At 39.0% G+C, this 25,545-nt stretch overlaps 1 protein-coding gene across 1 annotated transcript in view; it reads left to right on the top strand.

Annotated features, from left to right (window-relative positions):
• The window catches only part of GALNT17 (polypeptide N-acetylgalactosaminyltransferase 17), a 630,956-nt gene that overhangs the window by 473,229 nt on the left and 132,182 nt on the right, over positions 1–25,545 (top strand). Inside the window, exon 6 of the mRNA XM_082246998.1 lies at positions 23,613–23,730. Coding sequence (XP_082103124.1) covers positions 23,613–23,730 — 118 coding nt within the window. The remainder of the gene's footprint in view (positions 1–23,612; positions 23,731–25,545) is intronic.

Below are 25,545 nucleotides of genomic sequence, written 5' to 3'. Positions count from 1 at the left end.
CCACAGCATTTGTAATCAATGTGTTCTAGCATCAAACGGTCAGCCCTTGAGCTGAATTTGTAGGGCTTTGGCAGTTGTTTAAAATCAATATAATTTGTAGATTATTTTCCATAAAATAATTTAGAAATCTTTTCTAATCCCTAACTAGAATTATAGACTCTCTAAACCTTCTTTCTAAGGGAGCTCTTTTGATTTTTGGCATAAGGACACCACAGATGTCATATGCAAAGAGAACACCAGATACATAAGGTTTAACTAAGATCAGCTTATCCTGCATACTTTCTAAAGGGCTTATTTACACCCGTGTCACTTTGTAAAGAGCAATACATGGTAAATAACTTTTTCACAGATAAGTGCACGGTTGGCTGACAGGCATTTGCTGCTTCCTCAATGCCTGTTTTTTTTTTTTATTCTGGGCAGCCAGATGGGAATAGGAATCATGGGCAAAGTATTTGGCCCATAGTTGGCCTTATTCACTTACACATTTCATGTTTGACAGAGGTACTGCCCACCAAATGTGGCATTGGGAATACATTTAGCCATGTTACTATACAAAGCATTGTGGCAACAGCATGTGTACAACCCATCTGGTTGCCTTTGCAGCTTAAGGGGATGATTGGAGGGCCATAAAAATGTGACTCAACTGCCTGTTTTTATCACCTCTAACCGCAAGTGCAAACTAAGCCTAAGGAGATTCTAATCAATGGCACCTTATATGAATAATTTGATTCTAATTCCATGGATTTGAAGTGGTGAAAAATATAAGCATTTAAATACTTTTTATACATGATAAATCTGCATTTTCAGTCATTTAGATTATGGAAATGAAGACACCATGTCAATTTTATGTGTTGTTTGATCATGTTTATAACCTTTATCTATAGGTACTGTTTGAATCTAACATTTGCCTGTTACAATATGTTGAAAAAGAAAATTTAATTGGGTGTATTTACTTTTTTTATAACTGTATCAGAGGAAAAGCCAATCAATGGCATTCTAAGCAGTTTCCACAGGTTAACTGGGTTGATTTTATTGAAGATGTGTAGCAATTATTTACAGCCCTCAATACAAAGATATTATTCCTTATGCCTAGTGTATCGGTCTGGTATTTTTGGTACAGGGGTGTTATGCCTTTTTTCAGTAAAACAGTAAAAATTAGTAAGCAGAATTGTCTTGTAACATTACAGAAAAAAAACATTGAAAGTGCAAGTAGTGTGTTATCCTTCAATAACACTGCAACTTGCATGAAATTGTGGAACCACATAGTGATTTTCCTGCACATTGTTATTAAAAAAAAAAAAAACTGGAGTAAATTAGGTAGATTTAGTAAAATAAAGAACTTTAATATTTTAAATGCTAACTTTCAACTGCAAACAGAAGCAAAAATAACTAGTTAGCTGAGAGATATACAAATATATTTAAAAAAATGCGTTCATTTTTTAGTATTTTTTTTTTTTTTTTTAGTTCCTTATTCTTTTCTTGTCCACATTTTGCTTCTGCTAGAATATGTTTGGCTACAAATCAATATATCGTATCACTAGAAGTTTGGTGAATAAAATTGAGGAACTGGAACTATTGATACATGAGGAGGATGTTTACTTTGTGGGAATATCAGAAACCTGGTTTGACAGCTCACTCGACTGGCTTGCAACTGTCCAGGGGTATTCCATAAATCAAAGGGACAGGGTAGGTAGAAAAAGGGGAGGAGTATCCATGTATGTCAAGGTTCATTCGCTAGTGAACACAAGGAATTACATTGCTAACAGGGCAAGGGAGGAGGAGGAATCCTTGTGTCTGGCGCTTCAAAGTTAAAAAACACATGAGAAATTATTAGTGGGTGTATGCTACAGGCCCCTAGCCTAAAGGTTGAAGAGGAGACTAATCTCCCCTCACAGTTACAAGGCAGGGAGATGTTAATATTATTATTGGGAAATGTAATAGCCTGGATGTTGAAGGCATATTAAAGAGAAATAACTGTCCTTTAAAAAAATTAAAGCCAAAGGGGTAATCGTCCACATTCTGAAAGTACAAAAACGCAATAAGAAATGTAAGAGTGCAATCGGGATGCTATTCTGAAGCCCCCTCGCATATGTGAGACCCCTGTGTACTAAAATAGAAGGGCAAAAGATCAGTCTAAGTAGCAGGCAATTAACAGGCTAAGGGCGGTGCACGTGGAAGTCAGAAATGTGGTTTAAAATGGCAAGCAAATGCATCGTCTGTAAACAGGCCAGAGTCAGATAACGTGGACGGTAAAAACGTGGTAGCAGGAAAATGATTCGCACAGGTATTTGAAACAGGGAAATGGCAGTCTGTTAAAAATAAGGGCAACTAATATCTTACGGATGTGTGATAAATTCTGAAGCATTCTCCGATGCATAGGCCAGGTTGGGAGGGACATTGAGGAGAATGATAAATAGTCTCCCTTCTAACTCCTCCTCTGCCGCACACACGACATTTCTTTTGGCTTCTTCCTGATTCTGTGGGGGAATGTTATAGGGAAAATGTTTCTCATGAAGTTGACTCACACTATGCTTCCTGGGGCAGGTCCTTGCTGGTAAATGAGGGCAGTGACAATATCTTCAATATATTTGAGGTAGGTGATGGGTTGGCTTTCTGTTGACTTCTGATAGCAGAAATACGAATTATACATTGCCATATGAAAGAGATGAAATGCAACTTTTTTTTTACCAGTAACGGGGACTTTTGGGTTGATAAACATGGTTGTAGCATCTGATCATTTAAATCCACCCTCCATGAACTGATTATAATCGTGGACACATTCAGGCTTTACAATGGGGGCCGTGCCCTCTGTGAATCTCCACCCAGGTGTCATTGTGGATGGTGGACATGACATAAACATCTTTCTTGTCCCTCCATCTCATGGCTAACACTTCCTCTTTTCTCAGAAATGCCAATTCCCCCCTTTGTAGCCATTTTGTGATTCAATTATGTGGTAAGCCCTTCCTGTTTTTTTTGGAGGTAAACAGGCCAGAGTCAGATAACGTGGAAGGTAAAAACGTGGTAGCAGGCAAATGATCCGCACAGGTATTTGAAACGGGGAAATGGCAGTCTGTTAAAAATAAGGGCAACTAATATCTTACCGATGTGTGATAAATTCTGAAGCATTCTCCGATGCATAGGCCAGGTTGGGAGGGACATTGAGGAGAATGATAAATAGTGTCTCTTCTAACTCCTCCTCTGCTGCACACACAATATTTCTTTTGGTGACTTCTTCCTGATTCTGTGGGGGAATGTTATAGGGAAAACCTTGTTAATGAAGTCGACTTACACTATGCTTCCTGGGGCGGGTCCTTGCTGGTAATTTAGGGCAATGACAATATCTTCAATATATTTGAGGTAGGTGATGAGTTGGCTTTCTGTTGAATTATACATTGCCATATGAAAGAGATGAAATGCAACTTTTGTATACCAGTAACGGGGACATTTGGGTCAATAAATATGGTTGTAGCATCTGGTCGTATAAATTCACCCCCCCCATGAACTGATTATAATCGTAGACACATTCAGGCTTTACAATGGGGCCACGTCCTCTGTGAATCTCCACCCAAGTGTCATTGTGGATGGTGGACATGACTTAAACATCTTTCTTGTCCCTCCACTTCACGGCTAACACTTCCTCATTTCTCAGAAATGCAGAATCCCCCCTTTGTAGCCTTTTTGTGATTACATTTTGTGGGAAGCCCTTCCTGTTTTTTCTAGAAGTACCATAGGCCAGGGTTTTTTCACGGTACAGGTGACGAAAAAGGGGCAAACTGGTGTAATAGTTGTCCACATATATGATATCCTTTTTTGAACAGGGGGTATGCCAGGTCCCAGACAATTTTCCCTCTGGGCACTCAGGGGGCTGGAGCTGGGAGTCTTTGCCTTCATACACGCGGAAGGTGTGCACATATCCAGTGGCTCTATCCCAAAGTTTGTTTTGCTTTAAGCCGTACCTGGCTCTCCTACTGGAAATATATTGTTTGAAGTGCAGCTGGCCAGTAAAGTGGATAAGAGATTCGTTCACACAAATATTTTGATCTGGTACATACACCAGCAAAATCGTTTGGAAAAATAATTTATTAGGGAGCGTATTTTATACAATTAATCATGGTTGGGATGATCTCAGGGAGGGCACTGTGAGTTGTCATTAAAATGTGGGAAATGCATAATCATGTCATAGTGTGTCCTGGACATGACAGCGTAATAAATTAGCATGTGGTAGATGGGGTGAGTGGACCAGTAGGCATGCACTTTTTCTTTGCAAGCCACAAATTAAATGTAAGGCCCAAAAACAATTTGAATTTAATCTAGTGTGAGACAATGCCAATGGAACATAAAGATGTAGAACGATTTAGGTTTGGGAGCAAAAAATTGCTCTTCAAGAGGTTCATTTGGTCCACCATATACTGCAGAAAATCTTGAGGGAAAAACAAATAAAAATAATCTATTAGTGAAAAATTAGTAGTGTTGGGCTGTGCACCTGGCTGTGCGGTGACAGGGAGGATTATAGCTGACCCTGAGCTGGCAGGCAACCATAAGGGGTTTGCCAGGGCATCGGGAAGGTAGGTTTGGGCTCGGATTCTTCTGGTTTGATGTGTTATTCCAATGCTGCTACTGGGCTCTTCTTCCCGAGGTCTAGTTCCATTTGTGTTAGTGCCGTTGGGTGTATGGCGCTGCTGGTGGTAGGCAAGTCTTCTGATCTTGTTCTCCTTATTCTTTTAGGAGGGACTGTTTCCTCCTCTGATTTGGTCTCCAATTCCCTAATCTCTACTGGCTCGAATTCCAAACCAGAATCAGATGATGAGAGCTCCCTGCTGCTCTCAATATCTGGTATAATAAGGATTGTATATACCTCCTCAGATGTAAAAAATCTTTTGGACATGGCGGTTGGTATTGATGGCCTGTGTGACTGGTCACTGATGGCGGTACTGATGGCCTTGGTGACAGGTCACTAAGGGCAGTACTGATGATGATACTGATGGCCTTGGTGACAGGTCACTGATAGCAGTACAGATGGCGTTACTGAAGGTGGTACTGAGGGCCTGTGTGACAGGTCACTGATGGCGGTACTGATGGTCTGTGTGACAGGTAACTTATGGCAGTACTGATGGCCTGTATGACAGGTCACTGATGGCAGTACTGATGGCCTGTGTGACAGGTCACTGTTGGCAGTACTGATGGTGGTATTGATGGTCATTGTGATGGTCACTGATGGCGGGAGTGATGGTGGGACTGATGGCGGTTCTGATGGCCTGTTTGACAGGTCACTAATCACTGTACTGATGGCAGTACTGATGGCCTGTGTGACAGGTCACTGATGGCGATACTGATGGCCTGTGTGACAGGCCACTGATGGCCTGTGTGACAGATACAGATGGACTGTGTGACAGATCAAGATGGGTTGTGTGACAGATCCAGTTTGACTGTGTAAAAGATCCAAATGGGCTGTGTGACATATCCCGATAGGCTGTGCGACAGGTTCTCTTTATTTGGGAGGGGGCCGTATGGTGCACAGTAATGTATGTTATAATAGAAAAATATAATGGGTGGTGAGGTGGGTGGCGCTGCCAGATATAGTGTCTCAGTCAGTGATGGTGGTAAATTAGATACGGTATATCATTGGAAATCAAATGAATATAAATAAGTGCAATATACCAATGGCTAAAACAGTTGATAATAATACAATATAGTAAAAGATGCAGATTAATAGATAATGGTGAGTAGGTGCAGTAAAGTGACAGTGACCATATTAAAATGATTAAAATATAAATATATATATATAAAAAAATATATATATATATATATATATATATAAAAATAAATAAATAGGTGAAACTGAATAAAATTAAAGTGCTAGGTGGGCATCAAGTGATACTATAAATATAGTGAAAAATAGTAAGTAAATTGATATTATAAGCAACGGGAGCAAACTAGCTAATTGCTAGGTGAAGCCAATTTGTCAATTGGCAAAGAAAGTATAAATGGAATAAATAATATAAAGTGATCTGAGAAAAAGATCTCAGGTGTGCTACTAAAATATAGCAAGTGAAATGGTGGAAAAGGTAAAAATCAGGAAAAAAATATTAACACATATAATTATATGTATAAATAAGATGTGAAAGATCCAGTAAAAAAGTACATATACAAATGGTATGTATAGAAACGGATCCTATATCAGAAATTATCGTGAAAGTTCATAAGTGGTATGCAAGTGGATGAGGCTTCAAGGAAAGCTTAAAAAGTGAATCCCGAGGTGGTCCAGGACGCGGGTTCTGGGTGAGGAAACCAGTGCTCCCATCTCAATAATTTCCGCACTCACTAGAAGCAAGCACCCCTACAGGGGTAACTGGCGTGTAAGATTTAGGGTAGACCCCCCAGCCAGGCAAATCCCGCATTCCACTTTCCTCAAGGGTTTATCACGAATCAGCTCTCCCATAACTAGATATCTCCTCATATAAGTAATGCATCCATCAATAGTGTAGGCAAGTTCAGACCCGATCCTTTCATGTTCCTCCTCACAGCTGCTTCCAAAGCTGCAGTGTGCTGATCCTGCTAGTCCTCACACAAGAGATTCACTTTTTAACCTTTCCTTGAAGCCTCATCCACTTGCATACCACTTATGAACTTTCACAATAATTTCTGATATAGGATCCGTTTCTATACATACCATTTGTATATGGACTTTTTTACTGGATCTTTCACATCTTATTTATACATATAATTATGTGTGTTAATATTTTTTTCCTGATTTTTACCTTTTCCACCATTTCACTTGCTATATTTTAGTAGCACACCTGAGATCTTTTTATCAGATCACTTTATATTATTTATTCCATTTATACTTTCTTTGCCAATTGACTAATTGGCTTCACCTAGCAATTAGCTAGTTTGCTCACGTTGCTCTTAATATCAATTTACTATTTTTTCACTATATTTATAGTATCACTTGATGCCCACCTAGCACTTTAATTTTATTCAGTTTCACCTATTTATTTATTTTTATATGTATATATATATTTTTTTATATATATATTTATATTTTAATCATTTTAATACGGTCACTGTCACTTTACTGCACCTACTCACCATTATCTACTAATGTGCATCTTTTACTATATTGTATTATTATCAACTGTTTTAGCCATTGGTATATTATACTTATTTATATTCATTTGATTTCCAATGATATACCGTATCTAATTAACCACCATCACTGACTGAGACACTATATCTGGCAGCGCCACCCACCTCACCACCCATTATTTATCTGAATATAGTTTCCATACTATATTTTGAGGTAGGCTGCAGCCATTTCTTCTTTTATCCATTAGCGCAGAATCCCCATTTTTTTTTAAAATATAATAGAAAAATGTAACTTACTCACTGATCCCTGCTCTCCTCCTCACACAATCGGTGTGTGAGGAGAAGAAGCTGCGATCTTGTAGTAACAGCTCCTGTGTTGACAGTTGTGATTGACTGTGATTGGACACAGCCAATCACGTGGTAAATAGCCAATTTCATTGGCTGTTTACCATAATCAGGGTTGGGCTGTGTCTGAAAGACACACATCATCCTCACATTAGCATCAGATGATGCCCAGTCAGGATAATTTACCATTTTGCGGCCATCATTTTGCTATATGACGGGCCAGAAGTGGTTAAGTCATAATGTACTAGTATGCTTTTCATACTAACACATTATGACAGACTTACGGTTTCCCGGTGCTTCCATCTTAACCCGGTCTTCCTTCCAGGTTTGCGGACTCTAGCTGTATGAATGGCTGGGGCCGTGATGATGTCACTCCCATGCATGCATACAAAACCCCGGCATAGACCCCTAAAGACACAGCACAGGTATGCTGTCCCTTCAGAGAGCATGTGCCAGTGATGACACTGGCTGTATGCAGTGTAAATATCTCATAAACAGTACATGTCTATGAGATATCCACTGTATCTACAGGTAAGCCATATTATAGACTTACGTGTGGGTAAAAGTTAAAAAGTGGACCGAACTTCCACTTTAATAAGCTGATCTTTGGTTTGAAAGCAGATGTAATTTCTAATGTAATTTCCATTCTACCACAAAAAACAAAAAAAAAAAAACAAAATGCAAAGATGCAAAAGAATTTAATGAGGATTGCATTTTATTTAGTGTAGTTTCCAGTTGTGTGTCCTGCCTTAGCCAAATTATTTTACTGATCAGTTTAATTTGAACCCCTTTGAATAATAATTTAATCTCTCTATATGGCTTGTTGTGACAATTGTCTCACAGTCAATCATGACTGATCAGGCATAAAAAGCTGAGTGATGCAATCATGCACCAAAGTGTCTTGGCAAGAGATAATTTGTGCTTATGGATATGGCCATCTTAAATGACAGCCAGAGAAATCTGCAGCAGCGTAGATTAACATAAAGTATAAAAGAGGACATATCTTATACCCAATAGGGCACAGCCTCTGGCCATGAAGGTGTTCAATACTGAATCTATGAAAAAAGTATTTCTGGGAAGGAGATTAATGTTTGCAAACTAATCACTGCATGTAGCTTCTGCTAGAATTTGATAACAGCACTGCTTGTTCTTTACACACATTTGGTCATTATCTGCTAATGGCTACTTGAAAAAAAGTGACAATAGTTGAAGCTAGAATCTTGAACTGAGAGTAACTTCAAGCTGACAAATATATGACAGATTTCATTGGTTTTTGTTCTCAGCAGTCTAGTCTAAGTAACAGAATGCTTTTTTTGGCCTCTAAGCCAATCTGATTTTAATCCTGCTTCAAATATTACTGATAACTTTTAAATAAATTTCAGCTATAGGCTAAGTATGGTAGAATTAATCAAGTTGTAGCTTCTAATATGTGTTAATAATTTCGGTGTTTAAATCTCCCTTTCACACCTCCTTGCCACTTTCCTCTTTCCTTCTTGGAGTGATTGGTGTTCCATTCAAATGATCACACTTCTCCATTTGCTCTCTCCATAACATAAAATAAAATTGGATTCTTGTAATTTTCAAAGCAGATCTGCAGACCTGAAAATATTAAGAACAACCTCATTATTGTACCTAAAATTAAGAAAAGTATTAAATGCACATAAAGAGTATTATGAAACCCATAATCACTTTTAAATGCATTTTTTTTATTGGTTTAAAAGTATTTGAAAAATCACATTCTTAATGTTATACCTATACAAACATGACCTTTGTCAGGAAACCTTGATGACCCTTTTCCTTTTTGGTTCCAGCATTCATACCCCCCCCCCCCCCCCCACTACCACTTACCTTTTCTCTTTGTAATAAAACACCATCTACATTCTACAAAATCCTCCATTTGGATCACCTCTTTTTTGTTCTCTATAACCTTACCTGTTTCATCCTTTTAATGTGGATTCTTGGCACCGTGTTCATTAGACCTGTAATACCTAACAGTATAGGTACATCATTTGTTTTATTTGCTTATGCTCAGAGTGTCTACTTGTGTATGCCTTTGAAAATCAATGAAAATATTGAACAAAAATATACCTAGACATACCCTAACAAGCAATACAGAAATACATACAGTATATAGCAAGTCAAAATTTATAGGTAAAGACATACATTCTCAAACAGACTTTTATGAACAGCATTTTTGAAAATAGAAAGGCAAAAAATTCAATACTTTAAAGATATACTATATTGAAGACTAGGGATGATCGAACTTTTCAAAAGTTCGGTTCGGCCAGAACATCCGAACCTCCCGAAAGTTCGGCCCGGATTTCAGAACCCCATTGAAATCGATGGGACCCGAACTTCGGTAATCAAAAAACACCATTTTGAAGCCCTAAAACCCAATAAATGCCCCTAAAAAGTGCCTAGGGTTCTGGGTCATACCCCAGGGACTATTAATCACACAAAAAAAGTTCTTAAAAATTGTCATTTTTGAGAGAGCCAATTATTGAAAAAAATAAAAAATAAAAAAAAAATAATAAATTGGATTTAGTATCTGGGGGGTCTAAAAGGTGTACCTGTGAAGTTTCAGCTCTGTAGCATGTCCAGAACCATGAAAAAAAAGATCATTTGTATTAGGTCACTTATAGAACAGGATAGTGGCTTCTCTCTTTTCACACCTTGGCGGTTTAGTAGCAAGCGTTTTTTTGGGCATTTTTTTGGGGTTCTTTGGAGGCAGGCAAAACATCTGAACTTGTGTATAGTGGTATATATACACACATACTTATATGTATTTTACACTTAGACATATATAGGTGTGATAGGAGCGTAACTATATTGGTGTTAATTATTTCATTAGCGCAAGTAGTGTTTTCTGCTCCTTTCACACCTATATATGTGCAGGTGTATATATACATACATGGGTGTGTATATATACCCCTATACACATGTTCAGATGTCATGCCTGACTCCAAACATGTGCTCAAAAAATCCCTATAGACGCCTGCAGCCAAAAAGCAAGCTGACAGGGGCGAAGCCATATTACTGCAGCGAAGTGACTTTAGAGAAACTAGCTTTTCTCTATAGCGGTCACCCTGATATGGAAGGGTTTGGTCACCCTGCCATAGCAGTCAGTGTCAGTTCACCCTACACTACATTACGGTCACCCTGGCACTTAACACTTTCCCTAAAGAAACTCAATTTTTGCATCTAACTAAAGTGTAAAAGAGCACCCTAACTACACTAGATATCCCTTTCCTCACACTAATAAATGCTAAATGACACTTTGTAGCAGAAGTCACAGAACTGCTTCCACTCTCTTCCATGTCCCTGTATAAGAATGCTAGGAATTTGGCGGGGGCTATCTTATATACTGGGGGGCGTATTCACTAATGATTGGCCTATGGACCCCCTAGTCACTCCATTCACATTCCTAGCATTCTCCTGCCCCCTCAATTGGCTTTTGCTAATGGTTCTGGTCCAATCATTGGCTTTTAAAGCCCATTTCCTTTCCCATTGCATTTTGGTCGGTTCTGGTTGCCGAATTCCGAACTTTTTGGGCAAAAAAGTTCTAAATTCGGCCGAACCTCGAACAGCCAATGTTCGGGTCAAACCAATGGTCGACCCGAACCGTTCGATCATCCCTATTGAAGACCTATAGACTCTTCACACCTTAGTAACAACACAATGGAGGTATAAGTGATTTAGGGCATCCTCAGGGCACAAGTTTCAAATGTATATGGGGTCATGAGGGGTTGATTATGGTTTCTAGATGAATACGATTAAGCACTTTATCTGCAGGAAGAAAGGGGAAGGAAAGTATGTGTATAGGGGAAGAGACAAAAAAAAGAACACAATTTTAAAGGATATGTATGGCCAGCTACTCCCATATAGCTCCAGGGGTAAGTCTCCTGCAGTGCCTGAAGTGAGTCCCCACAAGAGACCCCCATCATGCACAAATTACAATAAATGTGCATCGTATTGATTACACAGTCAAGGACCCCAAATGTAAGGTATGGTGAAGGTAGACCATGAACCATGGGCCCCATAATTTTTTGAAATTTTGACACAGTATCATTCTATATAGAAGTATGTTTTGCAAAACACGCTACTTGAGATACTTTGTTTTTTACCTCTGCAACAGAAAGAAAGCTATTGCTATTTTGGCTGCTGTAAGGATATGAATAATCAACTTGCAGCTGGCGGTTAATCCAGCCAAACACCCATTCAGTTCAACCAATCACCAAACTTCTGAAAAAGCAAAAATGGCTGTTCTGTCTGAATAGTGGGGGTGGGATCATCCTTGAACTTCTGAGGAGCTACAAGTAGGTCTACTTCAAGTATTTTAGGGTCAGTTGTATCATGATCTTTGGGATAGTGGATTTAGGGGTTGCCGCAGTAGTAGAGTTGATTGATGGGGATGGCATGTGCCAGGCAAAGTATTTAATTGGGACTGCTTATAGAGAAAATATTGTAAAAGGGTCATTTAGCATAGAGTCTCACAGAGGCCAAAGCAGTTTCTCTTTGTTCAGGGTTGCCAGTTTTAGCATCAAGCCCATCTTGTCATGATCTGACCATGGGGTCAGGAAAATCAGAAGTTACTGGGGTAAGGACATATTGTACACAACTATATACAGTAGTCAATATGAGAAATGTATAATATATTCAGTGCAGCACTTAAAGTAAATATAAGTGCAAATACATGTAAATATAAACCATAAAGCAAAAAGTATGTACAATGAGGTCTGAGGTAATGACACCACAAAAAATATAAACAGCATATGATTCAAAGTCCATAGTATTAACACTGCAGTGATAAAACTCAGAAATCCACTTCAATGTGTAAATGACCATATATCAGTCCTTGAAACACCCACTTCTCTTGTACATCAGCCAGCCTTTGCTCTTGACATCATCACATTTCTCAACCCAGAAAGTGGATATTCTGTTCCGCTGCTGTTCTTTTAGCGCTTTTGTCTTCTACAATATGTGAGTGTTATCCTTTGCTTTTAATAAATGAAATCCAATGGTTTTACACTATGTGGAACTGTCCTTTTTTACATGAATGCTGTTGGTGATGCTGAGTCTAAATTCTAAACATGTGAACGGATTGGAGTGTTTTTTGACAACATTCCATGTTTATGATCATCTTCAGAGGGTAGGTTTCCTCTTGTGGATCTGCATATCACAGGCATATATGCAGTGATGGACTCCATACCTTCGGTAAAGGAGTCCACTCTATCTTGTAAGTGCAGTTTGCCCTCCTTCTATAGTGGTGGTGCACAAGAGAAGTGGATGTTTCAAGGACTGATATATGGTCATTTACACATTGAAGAAGGTTTCAGATTTTTATCACTGCGGTGTTTAGTCTACTGACTGTACTGTAGATCATATGCTGTTTGTATTTTTTGATCAATCAGTGTGGTTTCATTACCTCATTCTACATACTTTTTGCTTTATGGTTTATATTTACATTTATTTGCACTTATATTTACTTTAAGCACTGCACTAAATATTAATTATTTCAGTAATGTCAATACATGTCTATTGGTGTGCTAGCTGCTGTACAGATCACTGAGCACTACATTTCTTTTGATTTTACAATATGAAAAATGTATCATGAGGGCTTGAAAAGAATGTGTAGTTCTTTCTGGTGGGGTATCTTTTTCTCCCAGAATCTGAAAGATTTTATTGGGCCAATAAGTTTCTAAATTGTGTGGCAGAGGTCATGGTAATCAATGTGAAGATGTACCACCAGGTTAGAGTGTTCACTTAACAATAGTGTCATTTTTGCTTTGAGACCAGCACCTGAAATAGGTTTGATAACAAACCCATTTGTCCAAAATTTGGTTATAGTAAATAAAAATGGGGAAATCATGGATTGAGCCTACAAAGATTAAATATCTACCTTTGGGTCTCAGATTTGTTTTTGTTTTTTTACCAGAAAACTGTACAGAGCAGTAGAAAGCTATCAAGACTGCTCTATACTTCATCTTAGCTGATGCAGTGTAAAAATATGGGTATGTAGAATGCAGAAAAGTAGGGATTTATTCTTGAGAAATTTCAGTGTCTTGGTAAACAGACAATGTCTGTATGGTGTGATCTCATGAGGTTTCATTCACACTTCGTTTTCTGCTTAACTGCTTCACCCCCAGCCATAGTATATTGTATATATACAGCCAGGTGAGTCAAGCAGGACATACTCATACATCCTCTTAGAACAAGTGCTTGTGTGCAACCTCGGGTCTGTGATTGGCCTTGTACCATGTGATCACTGTGACCAATCACAGTGATCACAGACAGCAGTAGTAAACAGGGCTTTCATTCATGATGCCATTGCTTACTACTGTGTGATCTTTGTGATTGGTCAAAGTGGTCACATGATACAGGGCCAGAACCGCTGTCCTGTACCATGTGATATCGGCTGCCAATCACAGCTATCACAGTGTAAACAATGGCATCATTATTGATGCCAAGCACAGTTAGAAAGGATTGCTTATATAGAGATCATGCCTGTTTAAGCAATCATAGTATATAAAAAAATCATATTATTTATATATATATTTTTATTATTATTTTTTATTTTTTTACATATAGTCACTATAGTGACATTGTATTGCTGTGCCACTGATCATGTACAATGGCTGGTTGCTCTGATAACACTTTATGTCAGTGCCACTAGCCATTGTCTCTGATCACCACAGCGGTACAATGTCACCAGACCAGTGCTGCCAGTCAGTATCTAATGTAAAAAATTGAATAAAGTAATCGAATCAGTACTAATCCCCGCTGCACCAGTCACAGTGTCCCTGATCACTGCCACATCAGCTACAGTGTCTCTGATTACGACCACACCTGCCCCAGTGTCCCTGATCCCCACCATACCACCACACAAGTCCCATTTTCCCTGATCATTGCTCTACCAGCCATAGTGTCACCAAAAGGACTTGTTAACATGTGTGAAGCTATCTGAAGATCCCTCTTCAGAGACCATTTCACGGGCAGTAAGAAGTTGTTGTATCACTTCCTCACCACCTGCATTAACCCTTTTAGACCCTACACAAGTATGCCATTCACTTGAACGAGTTGCATTCACAGGCATACGGGGGGTATAATTAGTGCCATAGCTGAAAAGCATCATCATGCAGCTAAAGGCGATAGCTATTGAGCGAGGTAATGCTGCCCTCCAACCTCATATGTGAACAAGCCCTAATAGTGCAGCCAGTCACAGTGCTCTGATCACTACCACACCCGCCACAGTGTCACCAGGCCAGTGTAGCTAGTATCAGTGTTCCTGACTGGTGACACTGGGACTGGTGTGGTGGTGATCAGGAAAACTGTTGCTTGCTGAACCATTCTGATGTGGTGGCAGACTAGTATATGTGTAGAAAGATTATTATAACCCGCACTTAAAATTAAAGTGTTAATAAATGTGTTTTGCAGCTGCTGTTCACTAGGTAAAAACCAAGAGAAAATGAAAAATGACAAAAAAACAGCACTTGCAATGGTGTAAATATGAAAAATGGGTAAGTGTAAAAAGCGTCAAGTAATAAAAAATAAATATTCATAAAGTGCAATAGTGCTATTGTGCTGGACCAAATATCAACAAAATAATAACATCAATTCATGGAAAAATTAAAGTGCAATGGTGCCAGGGCTAGATAATTAAAAATATGTGCATAAGGTGCAATGGTGCTTAATGCAAAATACAATAAATAGCTAAATGCAATAACTGGTGCTAAGGTGCAAAAGGTGATATGAAAAAATGTCAGACTCTAGGTGCAGCAACTCAATAAGGTGCTGAAGCCAAAAGATGCTGTGGTGCTCCACACAGTGGCAAAGTGCTTCAAAAACCCTTTTGGGGATCCACTCACCAGAACCAAAAGGTTAATGGGCCTTGGAAGTGGGTAAACCAATGATTCTCCAGCACAGTATGTGCCCTTCTGGGGTTGCCCAAGGGACAGGTGAGCCTCTGAAATAGGTGGACCAATAGATCTCCAATGCTGTAAATCCCTCCGGTGTAACTCAAAGGGAAGGAATGGATCAATATAGTGAAGCCCGCAAAATATCTTTATTTAAATAAGGGGTTAAAACATACTCAAAAACAATAAAGGACAAAAGGGTATGGAAGACATAAAATCCACATCAGAAAAACAATCACATTCTCCTTTCCTAGAACGCAGCCAGCGTGCGTTCCACGAGATACAGGAAGTGATGTTGTGTGGTTGCCGTTTGCCGGAAGTGCGTCAAGTGACATTTGCCAGAAGTGCGTCAAGTGACACAATTGGTTGATTTGTGTGATACAATGTCTGGTATATAATTAGTCTAGACAGTAAAAAAGTCTCACACATATGGCATTTCCATACTCAGAAAGAGTGGAAAAATAGCAGAATGTGTTTTTGGTTGTAATTCTAATTATGCACATACTGCTTGTGAGAAATATCTTCTTAAACTGACAACTATGTGTAAAAAAAATATATATTTTTTTCCACATTTTTAAAAAACTTGTGGCAAAAAAAGGGGTCTTCAAAAGACTGCCCGAGCCTCTTAAAATTTGTCTTGGAGTATTTGTTTTCCAAAATGTGGTAATTTTGTGGGTGTTTACACTGTCCTGGTGCTCTATGGCCCACAAAATTAAGACAGGAAGGTAGTCAGGAAAGTAGGTGCATAAATTAGTTTGAAGAACAGGGGTCTTCAAACTATGGCCCTCCAGTCGTTCAGGAACTACAATTCCCATCATGCCTAGTCACGTCTGTGAATGTCAGAGTTTTACAAAGCCTCATAGGACGTGTAGTTCTGCAACAGCTGGAGGACCATAGTTTGAAAATCTCTGCCCTAGAACATGCCTCCTTGGATTTTGCGTCCTCCTTGGATGTTATTGTGTCTCATTTTTAAAGACGAAGTTTGCTAACAAATATAACAAATTTCTTTGATGAGCTGGGCTGTTATTTGCTTGGACACCTTGTCCAAATTCTTATGTAGGGTAGCCTCAAAAACAGCGACGTCTTCAGAAACAGGTCGCTATTTGATAATGAAACGCGTTAAGTGGCTGTTCGCACGCATCACTGCCTGCTCCATGAGTGGAACGCATGCCAGGATCCAGGCGGCATCTATCTTTTGAATGAAATAGTGGGCCGTTTTTTCAGTGTATTCACTTTGATTGCAATAAGTGGCATTTTAATCTTATTTTATTAATATATCCAAAAAGGATTTTATACTATGAGACGCTCTTTTTATTTTACCCTTTATTACACTGCCTGTATATTAAACCCTTTGGAGCAACACTGGAACTATACAGAGGAGGATTAAGGACCTGCACCAGAAAACCATTGGGAACACTGTGATAGCTCTCCTTAAATACCTAAAAGCCTTTATGACTTCCCTTGCTGTACAGTAAGGCTCCATGTACACGGGACGCTGGAAATGGTCGTTTAGGAGCAGTTGGGCGTTTTTTTCAGAAGCCCCTGAACCCATCTACATTTTATCTTATCTGTCCATGTACACCAGGTCGTTTACAGTCATTTGCAGGCAGTTGCATTCAGGGACTTTTTTTAGAACGCAATTATTTGCGTTCGAACGTGTGTTTCCCGGCGTTTCAAACGCACAAACGCGTCCGAACGCGCCTTAACGCGTCCGAACGCGTCTGAACGCGATGACCCGCGTTTAGCGTTCGCGTTTTTCCATTTTAAAGGGGAATCATTTTTTTGACCTCTAGGAACGCTTCTAAACGCAAATGCCCCCAAACGCCGCTAAACGCGGGTACAAACGCGACCGAACGGACGTTTCAAACGTCCTAAAAATTCCAGCATTCAAAGGGACTTTTAACAACGTCCCGTGTACACGGAGTCTTAGGGAGTCATCAACATCTAGTGAGTGTGGTGTACTAACATTTAGCACGAGGTGGAATATTCACAACAGGGATACCCTGGGAACCAGCAGCACTTCAGATTGCACAATCTATAAAGACCATTTGCACTATTTTCCCTTTAAGAATTTTACTATTGTGTATTATATGTACTTATAATTACACATATATTGGCATTTATAGCTTGGTAATATTGATTTATTAAGGCACGAGTTTGATTTTTACACGTTATAGCAAGCGCTGCCTAGGAACTACCTCTATGCAATATCATTGCACAGAGCAGGTAGGTACAAAGTATAACATCTTTTTTATTTTAGCAAAAAAAAATATCCTTTAGTATCACTTTAACATTTTTCAATGGAGTGTTTAATTGGTGAGTGCTGATCTCACAGTACTGACCTTGGGTATCACCCTTGCTTCACACCTATGCATTTTTAGTGCATTTTGCTTTTTGTAGAAATGCACTGCAGTCCACTTAACATGGTTTCCTATAGATCTAGTTCACATCTGTGCATTTTGAGCCAGTGTGTTTTTTGGAAAGGGCTAGGGACTTTTTTTTTTCCACAGCAGATTACATTTTGTGTGCAATTGACTTCAATAGACCCATACAAATAGTTATTGCATTTTTGATGCGCTTTGATGAGTTTTCTCTTTCGCGTGGGGGGGGGGGGTTGGCTAATAGGAATGTAAGACAGTTCTGTTCATGTAGTGTGACTTAAATGCGACTTTACACTCTCTGGCACTCAAGTAACATCAACGTACTTTTAACTGGGTTGCATTGTTGGTCATGTGTGCCTAGGTGGTACTGGACCATCCTCGGGGTCTATGGGGGACACCAGGCAAAGAATGCCTATACAGGCCAGCCGACACTGGACCGAGCCAAGACAAAAGCGATTGGCAGATGTATCCGGTCCTGGTATTAGTCAGTAAAGATATCCCAGCCTTCCAAGCAGAAGAGCCTGTCTGTGCGTCCACCAGGCTGCAGCGTCATGTAGTCGTGAGTCCAGTACCACCTGGGCACACATGACCAACAATGCAACCCAGTTAAAAGTTTGTATCCAACATCTATATGTTGAACTGTTATAAGAGGTGAAAAGCCATGTGGTCCCTGACGAAGCCATTGAATTGGCGAAACATGTAGGACCCCACTGACCCTGTATACCTCCCCAGTTCGCCAGATACGATGTCTGTGATGTTGTATTGTATATGGATCAATTTTCATGTTGTACCCCTTTTGTATATTTTTAATGTTTAATGGAATAAAAACTTTTTAAATACAAGTGGTTCTTTGATCTGTCTGTGCTATCATCATCCACCTTTAAAGTCCCACATTTTAGGTGGCTCACTGACTGCTCAGTCAGTTTAGTGAGCAGCCTTTCTCTTTGCATTATATATATTGGGGATGTGGTGGTGTTGGTTAGCCATTGGTACCTCCCTGTCAATCATCCTAATCTTTCCTTCTCATTAGTAATGCACCGTTAGGCAAAATTATTTGGATGTTACCACAATATAGAAGGTTAGACACAAATGCACTTGTAATAACATTATATGCACTTAGAATTTGGGATTTAATATACAAACAAGCAAAATGGTGATATAATTCACCTTTAATCCCATTGAAGGAAACAAATTTTTTCCCCTGGGAAATGGGAAGTTATTTGGGGAATGGATAAAAAATGAAGATGCACAGATATAATGGAAAACGGGGAAATTACATTACCGGAACTAAGGGACAAGAAAGATAGATGGGTGATTGATGAATGGCAGTGCTCCCAGTTGAAGCATTTTGTCACCACACTACCACAACCAATAAGAGAGGATTTGTTGCCTTTTGAACGTTTATGTTTATCACCAAATATAAGAAACGGTATTTCCAGGAGATATAAGATATTGGTGGCAATGGCAGGACTGGCAGTGCCACCATACATGGAAAAATGGGAAAAAAGAATTGGGAGCACAGGGGGGGTGATCAATAGGAAAAAGTATGAAAATAGTACATAGTTTCAGCAGTAGATATCAATACAGAAGAAATTAACTATAAATGTTTGAATAGATGGTATATAACACCAGACAAAACACATAAATACCAAACAGGGAAATCATCATACTGTTGGCGAGGATGTACTGTAATGGGAACTTTGACTCAACATATGGTGGGACTGCCCCAAAATAAAAACGTATTGGAAGGAAGTGTTACAACAAATAAAGTGGATCACAAATATTAAGATACCTGAAGACCCTTGGTAGTGTCTATTCCATGGTGTAAACGGCTCGGTAAAACAATATAGGAGAACCTGATTAATGCAGCCAAAAGCTTGATACTGGCAAGAAATAGAAACTCCTACAATAGGAGACTGGATTAAAAAGTGGAAAACACATATAATATTGAACATCTACAATGCATTGGGGAAGAGAAGATTGAAAAATGTTTAAAAACATGTGGGAAAGTTGGACAGAGTTTTAGAAAACAAGGAGATATACTGGAAGGGTAAGGGTAAGAGAGGAGGAGGCGAGAAGAAAGAGTGGATATGGAATTAAAAAGGAGAAGAGAGGAAGTGAGGAAGCGGAAGAGTGGGGGTGGGAGTGGGAGGTGGGGGGTTGTCAAACTGAAGAAAATAGTTACTGCTTTTTCTTCTCAATTTTTTGTATTTTAATATTTGGAAATTAATAAAGAGGTAATTAAAAAAAGAATGCTAACCCTAACAGTTTCCACTAACCCTATTGATTACCACTAACCTTAATCCTATTGATTACTGCTAACTCTAACCCTAACTCTAACTCTTAGTCTAAAATTTCACATAAACACTAGCCCTTAATCCCAATCCTGGTCCTTTAACCCATTCCTAACATTTAACCCTAACCGTAGCCCTTAACCCTAACGCTAACCCTTAAGGGGTATTAGGCCCTAACCCCAATATTTAAACCTAACCTCTAACCCTAGCCTAGCATTTAACCCTAAGCCTAGCTATCAACCCTAGCCCAAGCCCTTAATCCTAACCTTAACATGCGGTTTTGGACACATAAAGGCTCCTGCACTACTTTGATGCAACTTTGATGCTACTTGAGTACCAGAGAGTGTAAAGTTGTATCAAAGTTGCGCTACATGAACAGAACTGTCATACTTTCCTATTATTTTAAAAACACAAAAGGCACTACAAAATGCATTGAAGAAATACATCAACTGCAACCTGCATAGATCTGAACCTAGCCTTAAACACCATTTGTCTTCCTTGGGTGTGTTTATTTATTAATCAAAGGATTGTTCAGCTGTAGAAATAGGCAGTAAAATGTTGAGGGACTCTGTTTCTTAGTTGAACCATTTGCTCACACTCCTTGCTGTCCCTGTTATGAAAGTGCCACCTGTTCAATCTTGTTTCATAGAAAAACAAAAAGAGTTTGTGGTTTTAAAGCATAACTAAAATTACAATATACAATAGTTCATGCATGTGCAATAGTTAAACAATGGGCCCTGTGTCTTATCCAGGTCTCTCTATGCTTCTATGCAGGCATACTAGCAGGAGTTAGGATTCTCTAGGATCTCTTGATTTCAGCTCTTCTTGCTTTAAAGCCTCTTAGTATGTTATTTCCTATAATTGTGTAAGGTGAAGCCACTATCACTGTACAGAATAGTATGCTTCCTCCCAGCCTTGCCCTGCCTGTCCCCTCTCAAACCTATTCTTTGCTCTCCCTTTTCATCTGTTTACAGCTACATAAAAAAAGCAGAAGAGAGGGAAGAACTGCCTTATTAAATGCCAACTTTCAGCAAAGAATTAAGGTGGTTCCCACAGAGAACTTTTAATGATTACATTACTTTCTTCAAATGGTAGCACACCTTTATTACCTCCCACTAGTTCTGATGAACAGGTTACAAAAGATGGCATCTGGATAATAAAAAATATGTTTAATGTAAAAGGTAACAAAGATTTTAGCTTCCCATTTTAGAGCATTTGAATTTAAATTAGGTACTTTAGATATAATTTTGTGGGCAGTATTAAAACAGCTCATTGCCTCAAGATATTTATAGAATTAAACAGATTAAAGTGGTTCTAAAGGTAGAAGGTTTTTTAACTTAATGTATTCTATGCATTACCTGGGCCATCTTGGACTCTCACTCCACAATGGCTGAGACACAGCAGTGCTGACATTGTCCGCCGGTCACTCGCGATCATCGGGTGGAGAGGGAGAAAGGCAGGCGGCTAATGTAAACAAAGCCACCTGTCACTCTCCCCTGTGTAAAAGCACTGATCACTCGGTCCTGCTATGTAGGACCGTTGATCTGTGCTGTTACACACAAACCATCCAATCACAGTAAGAAATACACCCCTAGGGACACACTTAACCCCTCCCTCTCCAATAAAGTTAACCCCTTCCCTCCCAGTGTCATTTTTACAGTAACAGTGCATATGTATAGCACTGATTACTGTAGTAATGTCACTGGTACCCCCAAAAGTGTAAAAAATGTCAGTCAAGGGTCCGATCTGTGCGCCACAATGTCGCAGTCCCGCAAAAAAAATCGCAGATCGCCGCCATTACTCAAAAACAGCAAAAATTACAAAAATCTTTCCCTTAGTTAGTAAACGCAATAACTTTTGCGCAAACCAATCAAAATACGCTTTTTGCGATTTTTTTTTACCAAACATATGTAGCAGAAAACAAATTGGCCTAAAATGTTAAAAAGTTTTGATTTTTACATTTTTTGGGGGGGATTTCATATAAAAAAATGTTAAAAATATTGTTATTTTTGCAAAATTGTCCCTTTTTTTTTGTTTATAGCGCATGATCAAAAAATCGCACAGGTGATCAAATACCACCAAAAGAAAGCTCTGTTTGTGGGAAAAAAGGACGTCAATTTCATTTGGGTACAGCGTTGCACGACCGCGCAGTTGTCCGTTAAAGTCACGCAGTGCTGAATCGCAAAATAGGCCCTGGTCAGGAAAGGGGTAAAATCTTCCAGGGGTTAAGTGGTTAAAGGAAAATAAAACAAGATTTTAGTATCACTTTAAGCACTTCCACCTGTCTAGTAGCTGTAAGGAAAAGTCTATTTGATATTATCTTTTAGGCAGGACTAAGAAGGGAATTTGAGGTATCTCCTTCTTTTACTCTTCTCTGACCACCAATCTGTAAATGGCTAAGGACTCTGATATGTTAAAATGGGAAAATTATCTTTCATAAACCTTCTCGTTGTTCAATGGAGAAAGGCTATGTACCTAAGCTACAAGGTTTCTTCATGTATTGACCATTGGGATATGTTCCAAAAAATGTTTCATAGGTGGTATATGACCCCTTATAGGTTATCCAAGATATATACTAACATGTCACTACTTTGCTGGTGACTCTGTAATTAAGTGGGCAATATCAACCATATACTTTAAAGTTGTGCCCATATCCAAACATTTTGGAAGTCTGTAGAAGAGTTGATCTGTGATATAACTGATAATAATTCCCTCATCAAACCAGAACTGACACTTCTGAATATAGGAATTGAGACATGTGTCTATGTCCCATAGAATAGTAGTAATTTATATACTATTTGCAGCTATAATTGCTATTACTAGCCATTGGAAGTCTCCTACACCTTTAAAGCTGGATGAGGTCAAAGCATGCTTTAATGTGCAGTGTCATTATGAAAAACTATTAGCCTATAAAGAGTTTAAAATATCAACATAAAATAAGGGAAACTCTGGCTCAAACCTCCTAAAGCTTCTAAATGCTTTAAGGTCTAATGAAATTAAAAGACACTCTTTTTCAGTGGTGAATAAGAAATGTCTACTTAGAAGATTGTACTGTAAAATGTACTAACTTTACGGGAATAATTTTTACGTACTGGTTATTCTTCAGTTAGGTTTATTTTCTGTTGTATCTATTGTCTTTCTGACTATGCTGTCTGGGCGACTAGCCGCCAAAGTGCCACAGTTTGTTCCCATTCGGGGTGTCGGGTTGACTTTGGGTCTACATCACCAGCCAGTAACTCCTAATAGAGTTAAATAGGTTGTTGTTAAAAACGTTTATTTTATCCCCCCCCCCCCCCCCTGTTTTGTATTGTTCCTCTTGACAATGTCATCTACCAATACAACCAACTATGTATTACTGTTTAGTATATAATGTAATGTTTTACAAATTTCAATAAAAACATGATTACATGAAAGAGATACTTTAGTTCTTTAAAGAACATTATAACTAACTTGACAGAAAAATAATTATCTGTAATTTATTTTCATATAAATATAGTTTTTTTTGTAAAAACAAGAGTGTGGCATATATTTTTGTAATGTGTTTGTTTCTCATACTTTGTTCTCATAATCTCTTTTTCTTTCCTATGACATAGAACACCTGCAATGATTGGCTGTTCCTTCGTTGTCAACAGACAATTTTTTGGGGAGATTGGCCTACTAGATCCTGGAATGGATGTGTATGGAGGAGAGAATATTGAACTTGGTATAAAGGTTAGTGACTTTTTTTTAATAGTTGTTTGCATATTCTTCAAAGGTATATACTGTAATTTAAAGAGATACAGGATGTCTAACTGGCAACAGTTAAAATGATTGTACATTTATTTTTTGTTGATAAATCATTTGAGTTATATTTCTTGATTGTAATTGTTATATATATATTTTTTGTGATAAGTTCCTGGCACACAAAAATATGTACAGATATTGTCCAATTACATGAGTAGTAATCCAAAACTAAAGAAAAAAAATCGTATGGCATGTAGCATGTCCAAATGTTTGAGAACAAAAGCAATATGATTGCGCGCAGTTTTGTATTTTCAACAGAAACACAAGAACTTGCAGGACCTTTGCAGAGTGAATAGTTAGAACTTTGATATAGCTAATCTCTAGCAAAAGCATAGGAAACTTCACAAGTGGCTGAGGAACTGGTGCAGAAAGGAAGATTTTGGGTTCATGGAAACTGGGCTGACTTTTAGGTACATTTCCAGCTTTATAGCAGGGAGAGACTGCTGGGAAGGGTGTGGTTCTCTTGGGGGAGAAAATAGTCAAAAGGTTGGAGGAACTTTCAAACTAGGTGGTGGTAGAAGGATCAGAGGAATCTATACCAGGCAGTGAGCAAGGGTCAAGGATTGCTACTGTGGGCAATGTAGGTAATGTAACTAGAGCACCTAAGACCAATGCATGTAGGCTGGAAAAATCCTATTGCAGCCTCAGACAAACAAGGAGAAAATAATATGTGCTTGTACAAAATTAAAATGTTTACAAATGCTAGAAGTTTGGCTAATAATATGGAAGAGCTGGAACTGTTGATACATGAGGAGGATTTCAACTTCATGGGATTATCAGAAACCTGATTTGACAGCTCACATGGCTGGCTTGTGACTATCCAGGGGTACTCCATGTATCAGAGGTTTAGAGTAGAAGAGGGAGAAGAGTATGGCTGTCAATGGAAAGAAACAAATGGTACATTATTAGTGGGTGTATCAACAGGCGCCATAAACCTGAAGGATAGACCTAAAGGATGAGGAGGAGACCTCATCCACAGTTAGAAATGGCGGTGATGCAGTTCAGTGTTATTATCATGTGGAAATTCAATGATCTTGAGATTTGCTGAGCAGACGGAACTGCTCACTTGTCTAAAGCCCATCATTTCTTGAATGTCTTGCAGGACAACTTCATGAGTCAGTTGGTAAATGCCCCAACTAGAAATATTTCTCGTACATAGTAGAACCGTATGATCACTATTCCTACACAGGGGAGAATGACAGGCGGCTTGTTTACATTAGCCGCCTGCCTTTCTCCCTCTCCACCCGACAATCGCAAGTGAACGGCGGACATCGGGTCCGCGGGCACACGTGCGGGGGGGTCCGTGACCGTGCGGGAGCGCGCCCCCGGCGGCGCGCGCTCGCTCCCTAGACCCTCACAGGCTGCGCCGCAGTAAATTAAGGGGCTGACCGCCGCAGTAAATAGTCGTGCGGCGGTCGGCAAGTGGTTAAAAAGAGCAAAATGTAAAATAAGTGATCTCCACACTAGATAACATTACATGGGATCAAATTCTAGAAACATAGAACACTAAGGAAAAATGGGAGTGCTTTTAGAGTATATTAAATAATGACATTTGCCAGTGGATCAAAATGGGCAACAAATATAAAAGAACTAAAGGTAAACCTGGGTGTCTAAATTGTAGTGTAAAATGCATATTAACCACTTTAAGACCGGAAAATGTTGCTGCTCAATGACCAGGCCACTTTTTTCAAGTTGGCACTGCTTGACTTTAACTGACAATTGCGCGATCATGCAATGCTGTAC

Source organism: Pelophylax lessonae (assembly GCF_965119305.1).
Source record: "Pelophylax lessonae genome assembly, chromosome: 2".
NCBI lineage: Eukaryota > Metazoa > Chordata > Amphibia > Anura > Ranidae > Pelophylax > Pelophylax lessonae.
This window is presented reverse-complemented; position numbering and strand designations above follow the sequence as displayed.